Source organism: Thamnophis sirtalis, unplaced genomic scaffold (genome assembly GCF_051295495.1).
Source record: "Thamnophis sirtalis isolate CommonGarterSnake01/CBP01778 unplaced genomic scaffold, rThaSir2_p1.2 scaffold_11, whole genome shotgun sequence".
Classification (NCBI taxonomy): domain Eukaryota; kingdom Metazoa; phylum Chordata; class Lepidosauria; order Squamata; family Natricidae; genus Thamnophis; species Thamnophis sirtalis.
In genome coordinates this window covers 65738082-65751342 of record NW_028261391.1, presented here as the reverse complement: position 1 = coordinate 65751342, position 13261 = coordinate 65738082, and the positions used below count along the sequence as shown (strand labels likewise).

Sequence of the window (13261 nt, the reverse complement as noted above, 5' to 3'; positions counted from 1 at the left end):
AAAATTAGACATAGTCGGAGACGGCTCCGAAAGAAAGAAGTAAAAGTGTTCCATCTGGTGAGGTTCCTTTTTTCTTTTATTTTTAGAAGATTGCCGTAAGAAACTTTTTTTTAAGCTAAATTAGTCCTCTAAGTTAGAACAAAGCGGCGAATTTAATTCCTATTGGACTGTTTTAAAAAGTTTTTTGCTCTTGCTTGTAACAATGTTTTGTGGATTGAAGTGATTGCAACGTTTCCTGTTTCTCTACTTGAGGTGAATGGACTGATCTTTTTTCCTCTATTTCTTTTTATTACTTTAATTTTTTTGGCTTAAACTAATTTTTTTTAACAAACTTCTCCTTCTACTTGTTATAATATTATATTAAAGATACTTAAGAAAAAAGTTTTAAAAAATAGTTGAATCTGCCACTTGGAAGCCTAAGTCTGAAGTATTTTTGTTGTAACAATGTATCCTTTGTCTATTCCTACTTGACTACACTGACTTTGCAACAGAAGGGTTTGGAATTTGTTTTTAAAACCTGATAAAGACTCAAGGTCACAAACAGTATACTGCTGGTGCTTGTGAAAAATATTTTGGCAAGAGTTGGAAAAGGAAAGAAAAAAAACAAGAACCCTTCTATTTTGAAAACCACAATAAGAACTAGAGCTTAAGATTTAAAATAAAAATAGATATATTCTTTAAAAAAATTTGATAGGCTAGAGTGGCAGAAATTATCAAATTCCTCCTTTTCTTTTTCCTTATATTTCTTTTTACTCTAAAAAAATGGATCAATACTCAGATGAAGAAAACTTGATAATCCAAAACATTTTGGCTGCACTTCAAAACATCTCAGAAGGATTTGAGAGATTTGATAAGGAAATGGTCAGGCTGTGGAGTATCACAGAAAAAGATGATGGGGTTGGAGCCCCAGAAATTAAAGAAGCGAATGAAAATACAGAAAACAAAGATAAGATGTCAGATGAACTTATTAATGGAGTAAATGTGAGTGAAGGCGGAAAGAAGGGAAGCTTGAAAAGTGACTTTGATAATTTGGTGCTTCATCCCAATCTCCAAGATGCAGGAGAAAAAGAAAGAGCGAAAAAGATGGAGTTAATAAGACAAATCTATCCAGAAATAAACTTGACAACCAAAGTTAAGCTTACATTAATAACAACCCAAGGGCAACAAAAATACATGAGAGATCTTTTAAGCTACAATGTGCGGAGAGAAGCCTTAAACCCTGGAAGGGTCCTGAAAAGAGAATCGACACAACAGCTGGCGAGAGAGAAAAGGCCATTTTGTTACTGGAAAGGCACTGGTTAATAATGCTAGTTGATGTTGAAGAAAAAAACGCTAATTAATTACTGCTGATTAATAAGTAGAGATTTTAGTATTTTATAGACTGTTCTAGATTATCATTGAATGTTTATTCGTTAACATATAATTTACTATGATACCAATAGTGAAATGATAACCTCAATTATGATAAATAACCGGGCCATAAATTGTAATCTGGGATTTGGTGAAAAAAATATATAAATCTTACAAATTTCTGTTTAGATCTTGTTATGAAGATATAAATAATTTGAGTCAGAAGAGAGGAGATGTGATATAAATAAGGAAATGCTAATGTATACTTTTGGTGATTATTAAGTAGAAATGGTAACATCTTAGATTGTTTTAGATGTTTAATGTTTATTTTGTTAACACGTAATTAACTAATTTGGGATTGAGGGAAAAGACTCATAAATCTTATTAACAAAATATTATTTAAAGAGGGTTATAAAGGTATAATATTGTGTGGGCCTGTGGAGAGGAGAGGTGAGACAAACAGTAAATAATTTTTACTCAACTACAATAATAACAAAGACATATTAATGGATAATATTTAATTATATATACAGGTATGTTGGGGGGGGAATGCTTAGATATCTTACTTAACTGAATTTGCTTCAGAATATGTCATAAAGGTGTAATGTTATTGGAGCTTTATTGAAATTGCAAATGAATGCCAGTAGGTGGTTGTGTCTTTAAATACAAATGATTCTAGATAAAAACATATTTAAATAATGGTAATTAAATGAACATTGTGGTACAGGGATAGTAAAATACATAATTTTTCATTTTTGATTTAAAATGTACAACTCGATTATATGTAAGGATTATGGAAGAAACACACGGAATGTATTTGTAACCAATCGATACGCTTTCTACAAGATGTAATGAAAGATGAATTTTTTTGTGTGTTTTTGTTTAATTAAAACAATAAAAAAATTCAAAAAAAAGAGAAAGAAACAAGGGATGAATCCTGATCGCAAAATTAGACACAATTCCATTCCTTAGGGTAATTGGTAAGATGTACTTCACCATCTTCTCAACAATCTTCACTAAAAAGATTGGAGTCTGTGCAACAGTTATCCAATATCTCTGGATACAGTGAGGATATCTTAAGATGGGGAGTGTACCATTTCCTCCTGCCTTTAGAAATGTGATTGTTTATGAGAGGAAGACACTTCTCCAAAAAAATCTGAAACGTGTGCATTGTAGCAAAGTGGTACTGTCCTAAATTTCTTCAGTGGAACTTAAATAGGTGAACACAGGATGCTACCCCGATTATTAGGCAGAACTCTTATGGATATATACACACATATTCTGTGCAAGTTGAAAAATGAAGAAGGTGGGAGTGACCACAGTTGCTCTTGCAGAATTAAAAATATTTACAATACAATAGCAGAGTTGGAAGGGACTTTGCAGGTCTTCTAGTCCAACCCTCAGCCTAGGCAGGAAACTCTATACCGTTCCATACAAATGGCTATCCAACATCTTCTTAAAGACTTCCAGTGTTGGGGCATTCACAACTTCTGGAGGCAACTTCTGTTCCACTGATTAATTGTTCTAACTGTCAGGAAATTTCTCCTCAGTTCTAAGTTGCTTCTCTCCTTTAATAGTTTCCACCCATTGCTTCTTCTTCTACCTCAGGTGCCTTGGAGAATAGTTTGACTCCCTCTTCTTTGTGGCAGCCCCTGAGATATTGGAACACTGCTATCATGTCTCCCCTAGTCCTTCTTTTAATTAAACTAGACCAGTGGTTTCCAAACTTGGCAACTTTAAGACTTGTGGACTTCAACTCCCAGAATTCTCCAGCCAGCTCTTCTGGATCTAGAAAAACTAAACTTCAATTAGGAAAAATGGAAAGCAAATCAAGAGTAAGTAGGAAGGAGTATTGTCTATAACTCCCCACTCCCCTTTTCAAAGAAGCAGCTGGAATTTGAGTGATACTGAATCAGATAAATTGCCATTGTGGCTCTTGCAGTCTTGATGTATTCTAAAAGAAAAGGCGAAACAGCTGTTTGTCTCATTGAAGTTTGCTAATATTGCTAGTACAATGTTTCATTGTTTCTCATTATTAGATAACCTGTTCAAACCGAAGGAACGGTACATTTCAGAAAAGGAGATGCATATGCGATCAAAAAGGTAGGAGCCTTCTAAAGGGCATTGACATTTTTACATCATGAACCTGATTCTTTCCCCTTCTTCTTCTCCTTTCCCCATAAGCAATCAGGAATCCCCAGGTTTGGTTTGGTTTACTTTATAGCTTGAGGTGATATGTATGTATGCCATATTGAATGTAATCATGGGACAGCGCAATAATCAATATTAATTTCTTGGGATACAGTTTGTATTTTCTTAGTTTCATTTGAATGTGTATCACAACTATTTTTGTTGGGCAGCTGATGGGGATCAGAATGTTCTTGGCTGTGTTCTTAACAGTGGTGGGTTTCAAAAATTGTTCGAACCTACTCCGTGGGTGTGGCCTCCTTTGTGGGAGTGGCTTGCCACCCATGTGACCGGATGGGAGTGGCTTGCCGCCCATGTGACCGGATATGAAGATGCTGATGACACTTGTCAGAACCACCTTAAATTACCTCACACACAGCACTGGCATGCATAAGAATAGGATGTCAACTTGTTTTTTAAAAGGCATCTTTGGTTTGCGTTAAAACAACTTCAACACACGCAATGTTCTGATTGCACCACAAACGCAGTAGTCTTCCTTACCTTTCACAGAGGCACTGAGTTTTATAAATAGGAGCATGATAGTGTAGAATAATCATATCCAAAGACCAGTGGTGGGTTTCAAAAAATTTTGGAACCTCTTCTGTAGGTGTGGCCTGCTTTCCGGGTCCGCTGGTGGAACCTCTTCTAACCGGTTCGGTAGATTTGACGAACCGGTTCTACCGAATAAGTGCGAACTGGTAGGAACTCACTTCTGGTTCTTAAACTGCCTGGGAGATCATGTTAGCCACTGGCTGAGATGATTCCTTTAAGTACCTTCTACCAAAGTGCAAACAGCAGCTAGCATACGCAGAGCAAAAATATGATTTGATAATAGCCAATTTCTAAATACTTTCATAGGCAAGTATGTGTTTCTGGCAGGTGTATTTCTCTACATTTTGTATCTCAAGGTAGACAGAAAGGAGAGATGTGTACAAGAGATTCTTCTCAGATAAGACAAGCACGAGGATTATCTTTCACAAAAAATAAAATGAGAATTTATATATCATTATTATATTAATATTTGGTTCTCCCCAAAAATCATTTAAAAGGCACAATTCAGAGTCAGTGTAACAGTCTGTAAGTGTTGACATATCCACAATAGATACCATAACATAAACCATAATAGAGGGCATTGTAGTTATAGTAGGATGTAAATAACTGAAATGATACCGGTATAATGAATATTTTTAAAACATGTAGATTTACTTATTTGTCTTATTGTTTGGAAAAGTTTTTACCTGCCATGCTGTCTTAATATGCAGCATATTAGATATATTTTTAAAAAATTAAAGCATATTTTGAAATGCATCGTCCCAATTGAGAGCTGCATTATAGAATGATAAAAGGTATCTCCACTATGTTTAATTGTTGCAGAATTTATAACAATCTTCCTGAAGTGAAGAAGAAACAAGAAGAAAAACAGAAACGGATAATAATACAGAGCAATAGAAAGCGGGCTGAAATATTTAAAAAGGTAAAAGATTAGTCATCAATTGTTACAATACAACTCCCCCTCCCTTATTATACAGAAAAAAGGAAGCTATACTCAATATTTTCATTCTATTTTTTTTCTCATAGCTGACCTAGAGCTTTAGCATACTAAAGCAGAAATTTCATATCCCCCCATTCCTCCATTTGTGCTTTGAACATCAATGGGGAATGTTAAATATATTATGAAATTATACTGATATTTTTCCTATAAGTCCGAAATCTTATTTCCCATAAGGAGCACGCTCATATTTAATAATGGGCTCAAAAACTATATGTAACAGAATTGTATTAGATCCACTTGTGAGATTTGTGAGATGGATAATTATAAAGTTCATTTCTGAGGAAGTACTGAACAAAATAAATCTGTGTATCTTTAAAGAAAGTAAATTGTTGCCACAGTGGAAAAAATGTTTGTAATAAGAATACATGGTTTCTGTTGTTGTAAATACTATCTATTACACTGTAATTATATCATGCATCATTATTTTTACATTGTACATGTAATTGCTTATATTATGATTCTAAGATGTTCATCCTTTGTCCTTAAAATGTTTAGTGTTACAGCGTTTATGTTTGCCTTTATTTTTGTTTTCCTTCAGCAATTATTGGACCAACTTCTTCAAAGAAATACAGAATGAATAAAAGGTTCCTGGATACAACACATCATTCTTCTTGGACTCCAAGGCCTTTGAAAATTAAAAAGCCATATCAATCTATAATGACCTTTAATTACAAAGCAACCTTATTTGTTTATAGGCAAAGAAAATACCTTGTTTTTTTAAAAAAAAGTAATTCTGGAAAGTTACTGGATTAGATCCCAGTGAGACAGCTTTAAAATTGTTTTATGCAATTGTTAAGGAAAAGATATTTATTTTCTGTCTTTTAAACCACAAAGACAACTTTTAAATTATGACTGCAGGATATTAAGCTTACCTACAATAAACATTAATATATGCATTCCATTTATACACTGCATCAAGTTTATAACTTTTAAATAAAAGAGAAAATGAATGTAGCTGTTACTATGGTTAGAAACAAACCTATGGTAGCAACGATGACTATGTGAACTTCAAATTTAAATTAATAGCTAATACAACAGGCAAATATTTTAATCTACAAAGAACTGCATTTGTGCTTCATATAATGAATAGGATACCAGTTTAAAATAATATTTAATTATAATCAAACGTTATTTACCAAGCCATGTAATTTTTCCTTGTTCTATATTTATTAGAAGTGATATATTTAAAAATGTGGTTATTTCGATCAGTCATCATGAAAGATTATACAATTCCAAAACAACAAATGTATGCTCCACAAATGTTTCAATTATTTGTATATTTCCATAATAAAGCAAGCTAAACTTCGTTCAAATAAAACAGACCGAGCGCTATCAATTTTATTAACCTCAAAACTATTATTAAAATTCAAAATAACCTTCATACATTTCTCTCAGTATAATATCAGTTCTGAAGTCAGAACTGAAGAAGCTTCTTGGGTGAGAAGCGAAACATCTTCAACGAAAAACCAGAAAGTCGAGTTACCTATTGAAATAGCACTTTGGGGGCATCATTCTTAATAGCTTACACTTTCCAACAATGTTAGATAACCCACACATAATAGGTTTTTCCGATTTAAAGATATTCTCCATACCTGATTGCTACTAAAAAAGGAAGGAAGGAAGGAAGGAAGGAAGGAAGGAAGGAAGGAAGGAAGGAAGGAAGGAAGGAAGGAAGGAAGTTTTGTGGTTTGGAGGCGGATGAAAGACACAAGAGCCAGGAGTCAAACAGACAAGAGATTTATTGTAGAACAAGAACAGATGACAGCGATTCAAACGCACAGGAACCACGCCAAGGTATTTATATGGAATTTGTAACTGTTAGAACCAATCAGGAGCCAAGTACTGTCCAGCAACTGCTGACGCAGTACCTCGGCCAATCAGGGAGCGTTAGCTGGCTAGCAACAGGCTATGCTGCGTCCCAGCCAATCAGGGCGCAGCATAGGCTGTTGCTGGCCCTTTAGAATATTCTACAGGAAGGAAGGAAGGAAGGAAGGAAGGAAGGAAGGAAGGAAGGAAGGAAGGAAGGAAGGAAAACCTTTGCTACACAAATGGACAAACAACTCATCCTCACCCATCCCCATGTGCTTTCTGGTGGTGGGTGAAGGAACGTTGTTGATATTGGTATTAGTAATTGTTTAGTTGTCTAATGAAACATCTGCAAAAAAACCACTGAGTATGGAGAGCTGTTCTGACCCTCCCCTTCTCCGTCCAGGAATGAAAGCCGAGACAAACGTAAATGAGAAGGTTTCTTTTAATCAGTCAAGACTCTCGTTGGCTGCAAGCCATATAAACAAAGAGATAAGCACTCTGGCAGCAAGTCCTACAAAACTTGGCAGCAATGCAAACAGACTCTGGCAGCAATCCAGCCTGCCAAGTTTGTTTCTTGTTAATCATTAACGTGAACATTGACTTCTGCAAAAGGGCATGGCACAAGCAGTCTCTTTTATAATCAGGAGAGAATCTTAATGAGCATCAGCTAAGCATAATCATCTCCTACAATTACGCAGTTCTTGCCGCCGAGTAGCCCTTCGACGGCGTGCATCCCGAAACAACTCACAAGTGTTTTCCGGAGCACTCCCTCTGATCCTAGGCTCTGGCGCCACCTGTTGGCCAACCAGTCTCTCCTCGCCCTGCTTTCAGCCCTAATGAGGCACTAATGAGTGAAGCGATCTTCCATGTTTTGCCTGCATTTCTCATTGCTGCTCCTTCCATCGATCAGCTGTGCTTTAGAAGAGGTTTTTTTTGTCCCCAAATGGGATAAAAAGTGTGCGCATGGGCATTCAAAACCAGCAAACGTATGTGCAGAAGCTGACCAGACTAAGGACACTTGAATACCTGGTAGGCAGAATTTTTTTCCCCTATTTTCCTCTCCCAAAACTAAGGTGCGTCTTATACTCGGTGCATCTTAGCACTCCGAAAAATGCTGTGTGTGTGTGTGTGTGTGTGTGTGTGTGTGTGTGTATGTGTGTGTGTGTGTACATTTAACTCAACTCTTATTCTATTGCTTCATACTGTTGTGGGTGGAAGATAAACAATCTTTGGGAAAAACCTGGATGTTTATGAAGTCTTTGAATTCTTCTGCGTTTTTTATTTTTTTGAAATTAATCTTTGTTTTGGGAAAACAAAGTTTAGACAGTAAGTAATTAAAATATTGTTTCAGTTGCAATTCTGGAATACTTGTTCACATGATATTATTTTAAAGTTCCAAGTTTCATAACCTTAGTACTATATTGTGGTATTAATAACATTTTTCCAAGATCAACAAAACGTAAAATGTAATTGCTTTCTTATTCGGTGTGAGATGAGAAACGGATTTGTAATTGCAACTCTTGCAATATTGTATTTTTGTAGTGTTTCCTTTATAGATATTATATGTATAGAATGGCTTGTTAATAAAAATGTTTATTCATAACAGTTGGAGACAAGACCCATATGATTTAAAAATATTGTATGTTCTTATTACGAGACTTTATTTCGCTTTTGATTAAATGATTTGAATACTATCCAAGATTTTCCTAGAATTATTTGGAGGCCCTTGATTAGAAGCAGGCTCCCAAACAAATTTGTAATTCAGAATCTGAATTTTACATTAAATGTTTTGGACGTCAACAAAGCGGGATTGCACTTTTTCCTCCTATTTGTTGTAACTGGATTGGCACAAACAACTAACTGTAGAAACAGCATACATACCCTTAGCAGTAAGTGGAAGTTGAGGCTTAAGAAGATTGCTGTCCATAAACTGGGAAATTAGATATCTATTTGTGTTTTATTTTTTCCCCTCTGCCTTTTTTATGTTGCTTCCACAGATGACAGTCTATTGCTAATACTATTGACTCGGTCTCTCTCCCATTATATTTCTCATTTAAAATGGGTCTCTTGGCACTCAGTGATTTCTAGCTGCACCTGACTACATTTTGAAAAACGTGCTTCCAATTTTTTAAAGTAAGACATAAAGGAAAGCTTCAGTCCCCAGTATCATCTTTTTTGCCATAATTCTAGGACCCAGCTGGACCCCTTAAGCTTTGATAGAAAAATTAAAATAATTGACAACCAATGGTTTAGTCTGGAACTACCCAGAATAAGAGAAGCAATTGGGAATAATTGGGGTCATATTTGTAGAAGTGGGGGAAGAGTGTATGACATTAATGTTTTATGACTTGTTTTCCTTGTTTCTATGGCAGTCCTAAATATCTGGCTTGTATTGGGGACAATCACCTGTTAATACATTTGAGGACTCTGGAATATTATATAAGACTCACAACCTATACAAAACCAAAAAGTATTCTCTCTTGCTAATAGTAGCTAATCTCAAAATTCATATTGATATTGTTGTGACTTGTTGATCATTGAGTCTTCTTTTCCAGTAAGATATTTTAGGCAAGCATTTTTAGGCATCTGGTGCACCTCCTGCAGCAGGTACGTGCAGTCAAGGGAGACAGGGAAGGCGGGGCCTCACCAGTGTCATGAGGAAAAGAAAAGAAAAATTAAAAGGAAAAAGGCTAAGGTAGCTGCTGCCAGACTCCAGAGTCACATTGGATGACTCTGAGTCTGCTTAGTGCTAACTGCAGGGGGAGGCGAGAGAACTACGGGCCTCCTTTGCATAAGGAATTTTTCGCCTTTTAACCCTTGCTCAGAGTTAAGCAAGGGTTAAAAGGCGAAAAATTCCTTATGCAAAGGAGGCACGTGGTTCTCTGCCTCCTGATCTGGCAGCAGCAAATCTTGCCTAAGGTGCCTTTTTATTTTTACAATTTTTGCATTTTCATCATGGCGGGCGGACAAGAGGAGAGTTGAAATCCATAGCTGGAAAAGGTATATGGATCGGACAGAGGGAGGGGGGGGGAATTCAAAATTATTGTAATTTAATTTGTAATTTTTTATGGTGAGTAATTTGTGTGTGTGTGTTTCTTCACTTCACTCAAACAAACTCTCAATTTGAGAGAGAGTTTGTTTGAGAAGAGAGCGGCAGCCCTCTCCCCCCAACTGGGAGCCCCATCCTGCTCCCCTCTCCCTTTCCTCCTCCTCCTCTCACCTTTCTTTGCCAGCTGCCACCTTGCTCCCTCGCTTCCTCCTCAAGTTTCTGTCCGCCATAAATGTGAGATGCCTGGCCTGTCGGACACAGCGGTGGGGTCGGAGGAGGCGGGGGTGAGGCGGCGGAGCATGGCAGTGGCAGGGACGTCCCCGCCGCTGTGTCTGACAGGCCAGGCATCTCACATTTATATCCGCCATAAACACGAGAAGCCTGGCCTGTTGGACACAGCGGTGGGGTCGAAGGAGGTGGGGGGTGAAGCGGCAGAGCGCAGCAGTGGCAGGGATGTTCTTGCTGGTGTGTCCGACAGGCGTCCCACATTTATGTCCACCATAAACGTGAGATGCCTGGCCTGTTGGACACAGCGGCTGGGACGTTGCTTCTTGCCGCTGCCGCGCTCTTGCCTCACCAACCATAATCCTCACCGCACGTCACTGTCCTGCAGCATGGTCATCTTCAGTGGATTTGAATAGCATTTTAAAAGAAAAAAAAACTTTACATTCCTTTTTTTATTGGAACAAATTTGAACTGCCCATTTACTTCCTGAAAGTAAACATCTGCCCTCTATTTTCTTAATCGATTCAGGCTTTGAAATCAATCATAATGCATCCCTTTAACTTATATTTAATATAATTTTGAGATTAATTACCAGGCCTCCCTCCGATCATACTACTTATTAAAAAAAATCCAGTGCTTGGAAGTTCTCTTTTAAAATAACTATACTTTTGTAAGATGAACACATTTAGCAAGTATTAAATAATCTAGATTTTTTTTTAAAGCTTGCATAACAAATTGAAGCATTTCTTCTTTCTTAACTGGGTTTGGCATTTTACCAAAACTGTAGGAGGGAAAAATGGTTCAATAACTATCTTCAGTGACTTATGAAGTTGGATAGCAAAGAATACCATCTGTCTACCAGATGCAAAAGTGGCATGAAGGGAAAAAAATGTTCCTACAATGATAGCATAAGCAATTATATAGAGAAGAGGTCCAGGGTTAAGAAGTAGGGAAGTGTTATCAATAACTGAGAAAAATAGCTCTATTTCCTTAATAGAAGCCAATAATGCTGACGGATTAATATCTCAAAATGGATTTATTGCTCTATTATTAAGAGGACTTAATAATGTTTAGTTTTTTGTAACATGCTTATTTAGAACATTTTACAGCAGCTACATATTCATTATTGGATCTAATATTTTACTAAGTATAATAAACAACAAGATTATTTCATGTAGTGTAAAGTCTCAAATAAAGAACAGTAAAGTAAGAAACTTTAGTATCAAGAAACACAGGCAGAGTAATAAAATTTTTACATTGATTCAGAAATATTTATTCAGAAATAAATATTTAAGGTTGTCTGAAACGGTTCTCTAGATGTATTTAATTTTTTATTTATTAATTAAATTTATATGCTGCCCATCTCGTTATCCAGAATTTTATTTTTTGCCTTTCAGAGCTGAAAATTTAATTGAAATGTATAACTGATATTTTAAAATACTGAATTGTTACTGTTAATTTTGGACACGAGTTATCTTTTTTTTTTAATCTGGTTTCCATTTACCATAGCAGTAAAAGGTTAACGCTGCAATTTCTAAAACTAATTTTGAACAATAAACCAATTATTTAAAATTATTTCTTTGTTTCTTATATTTTCTTTTTAAAAGAAATATCAGATAATTAGTAATATATACAATCAAATCATGTTTATTCTTTGTAGCCAACGGTGGGTTCCTACCAGTTTGGACCAGTTTGGCCAAACCGATAGTAGTTTGGCAGCCTGGGTCGCTGGAACCGGCAGTGACCCAGGCCTGCCACGCCCCCAAACCAGTTCCCTGGCTGGTGGCGGCTGTGCCATCTTGTTTTTTGGTTCTGCGCATGCACAGAACAATTTTAATTGTATTGTGCATGCGCTCACAGCTCGCATCAAGCACACGCACAAGGTGTGTACACAAGTAAAATTTTCCCTATCTAAAAACATCATCTTAGCAAAATTCACGTACGCTGCTTTCTTCTGCAGACTTTTATTTTATTTTTTTATAGGAATTGTACAGTGTTTTAGATTTAATTCCCCCAAAAAGTGATTTACAGGACATGGAAATTTAGGTAAGCAACTCATTAAAGCATCTATATGCAGGTAGTCCTCGAGTTATGACCACAATTGAGCCCAGAATTTATGTTGCTAAGTGAAACATTCCTTAAGCGAGTTTGCTCCATTTTTACAAGTTTTCTGGTCACAGTCGTTAAGTGAATCATTGCATTTGTTAAGTAGCATGGTCGTTAAGTGAATCTGGAATTCCCATCGATTTTGTTTGTGAGAAGGTGCTCACATGACCATGGGAAACTGCACCCATCATAGATATGAACCAGTTGCCAAACATCTGAATTTTGATCATGTGACCATGGGGATGTTGCAACAGTTGAAAGTATGAAAAACGGTCTAAATCATTTTTTACAGTGCTGTTGTAACTTTGAGAGCCGAGGTGGTGCAGTGGTTAGGGTGCAGTACTGCAGGCCACTTCAGCTGACTGTTATCTGCAGTTCAGCGGTTCTAATCTCACCGGTTCAAGGTTGACTCAGCCTTCCATCCTTCCCAGGTGGGTGAAATGAGGACCTAGACTGTGGGGGCGATATGCTGACTCTGTAAACCGTTTAGAGAGGGCTGAAAGCCCTATGAAGCGGTATATAAGTCTAACTGCTATTGCTATTGCTATTGCTATTTGAGTGGTCACTAAATGCATTGTTCTAAGTCAAGGACTACCTGTATGTTTGTGAGGAGCCAAGGTGACGCAGTGGTTAAATGCAGCACTGCAGGCTACTGCTAGATCAGCAGGTCAGCGGTTCAAATCTCACCGGCTCAGGGTTGACTCAGCCTTCCATCCTTCCGAGGTGGGTAAAATGAGGACCCAGATTGTTGGGGGCAATATGCTGACTCTCTGTAAACCGCTTAGAGAGGCCTGAAAGGCCTATGAAGCGGTATATAAGTCTACTGCTATTGCTATTGCTATTAAACATGTTAATGTTATGCTGAGCAACACTTGAAAATGACACAGCTCCTTTAATGAGTTGTCTTGCTCTAAAACAGCTTTTTTTAATTGAATCTGAAGCACTCCACAGCCATGTTGTTTATACATTATTGATATTGAACA

At 36.8% G+C, this 13261-nt stretch overlaps 1 protein-coding gene across 1 annotated transcript in view; it reads left to right on the top strand.

Annotated features, from left to right (window-relative positions):
- CUNH10orf90 (chromosome unknown C10orf90 homolog) overlaps positions 1-6320 on the top strand; it is a 92238-nt gene extending 85918 nt beyond the window's left edge. Inside the window, exons 6-8 of the mRNA XM_087725974.1 lie at positions 3390-3453; positions 4912-5011; positions 5628-6320. Coding sequence (XP_087582100.1) covers positions 3390-3453; positions 4912-5011; positions 5628-5666 — 203 coding nt within the window. The 3' untranslated portion in view covers positions 5667-6320. The remainder of the gene's footprint in view (positions 1-3389; positions 3454-4911; positions 5012-5627) is intronic.
- The last annotated feature ends 6941 nt before the right edge of the window (positions 6321-13261 follow it).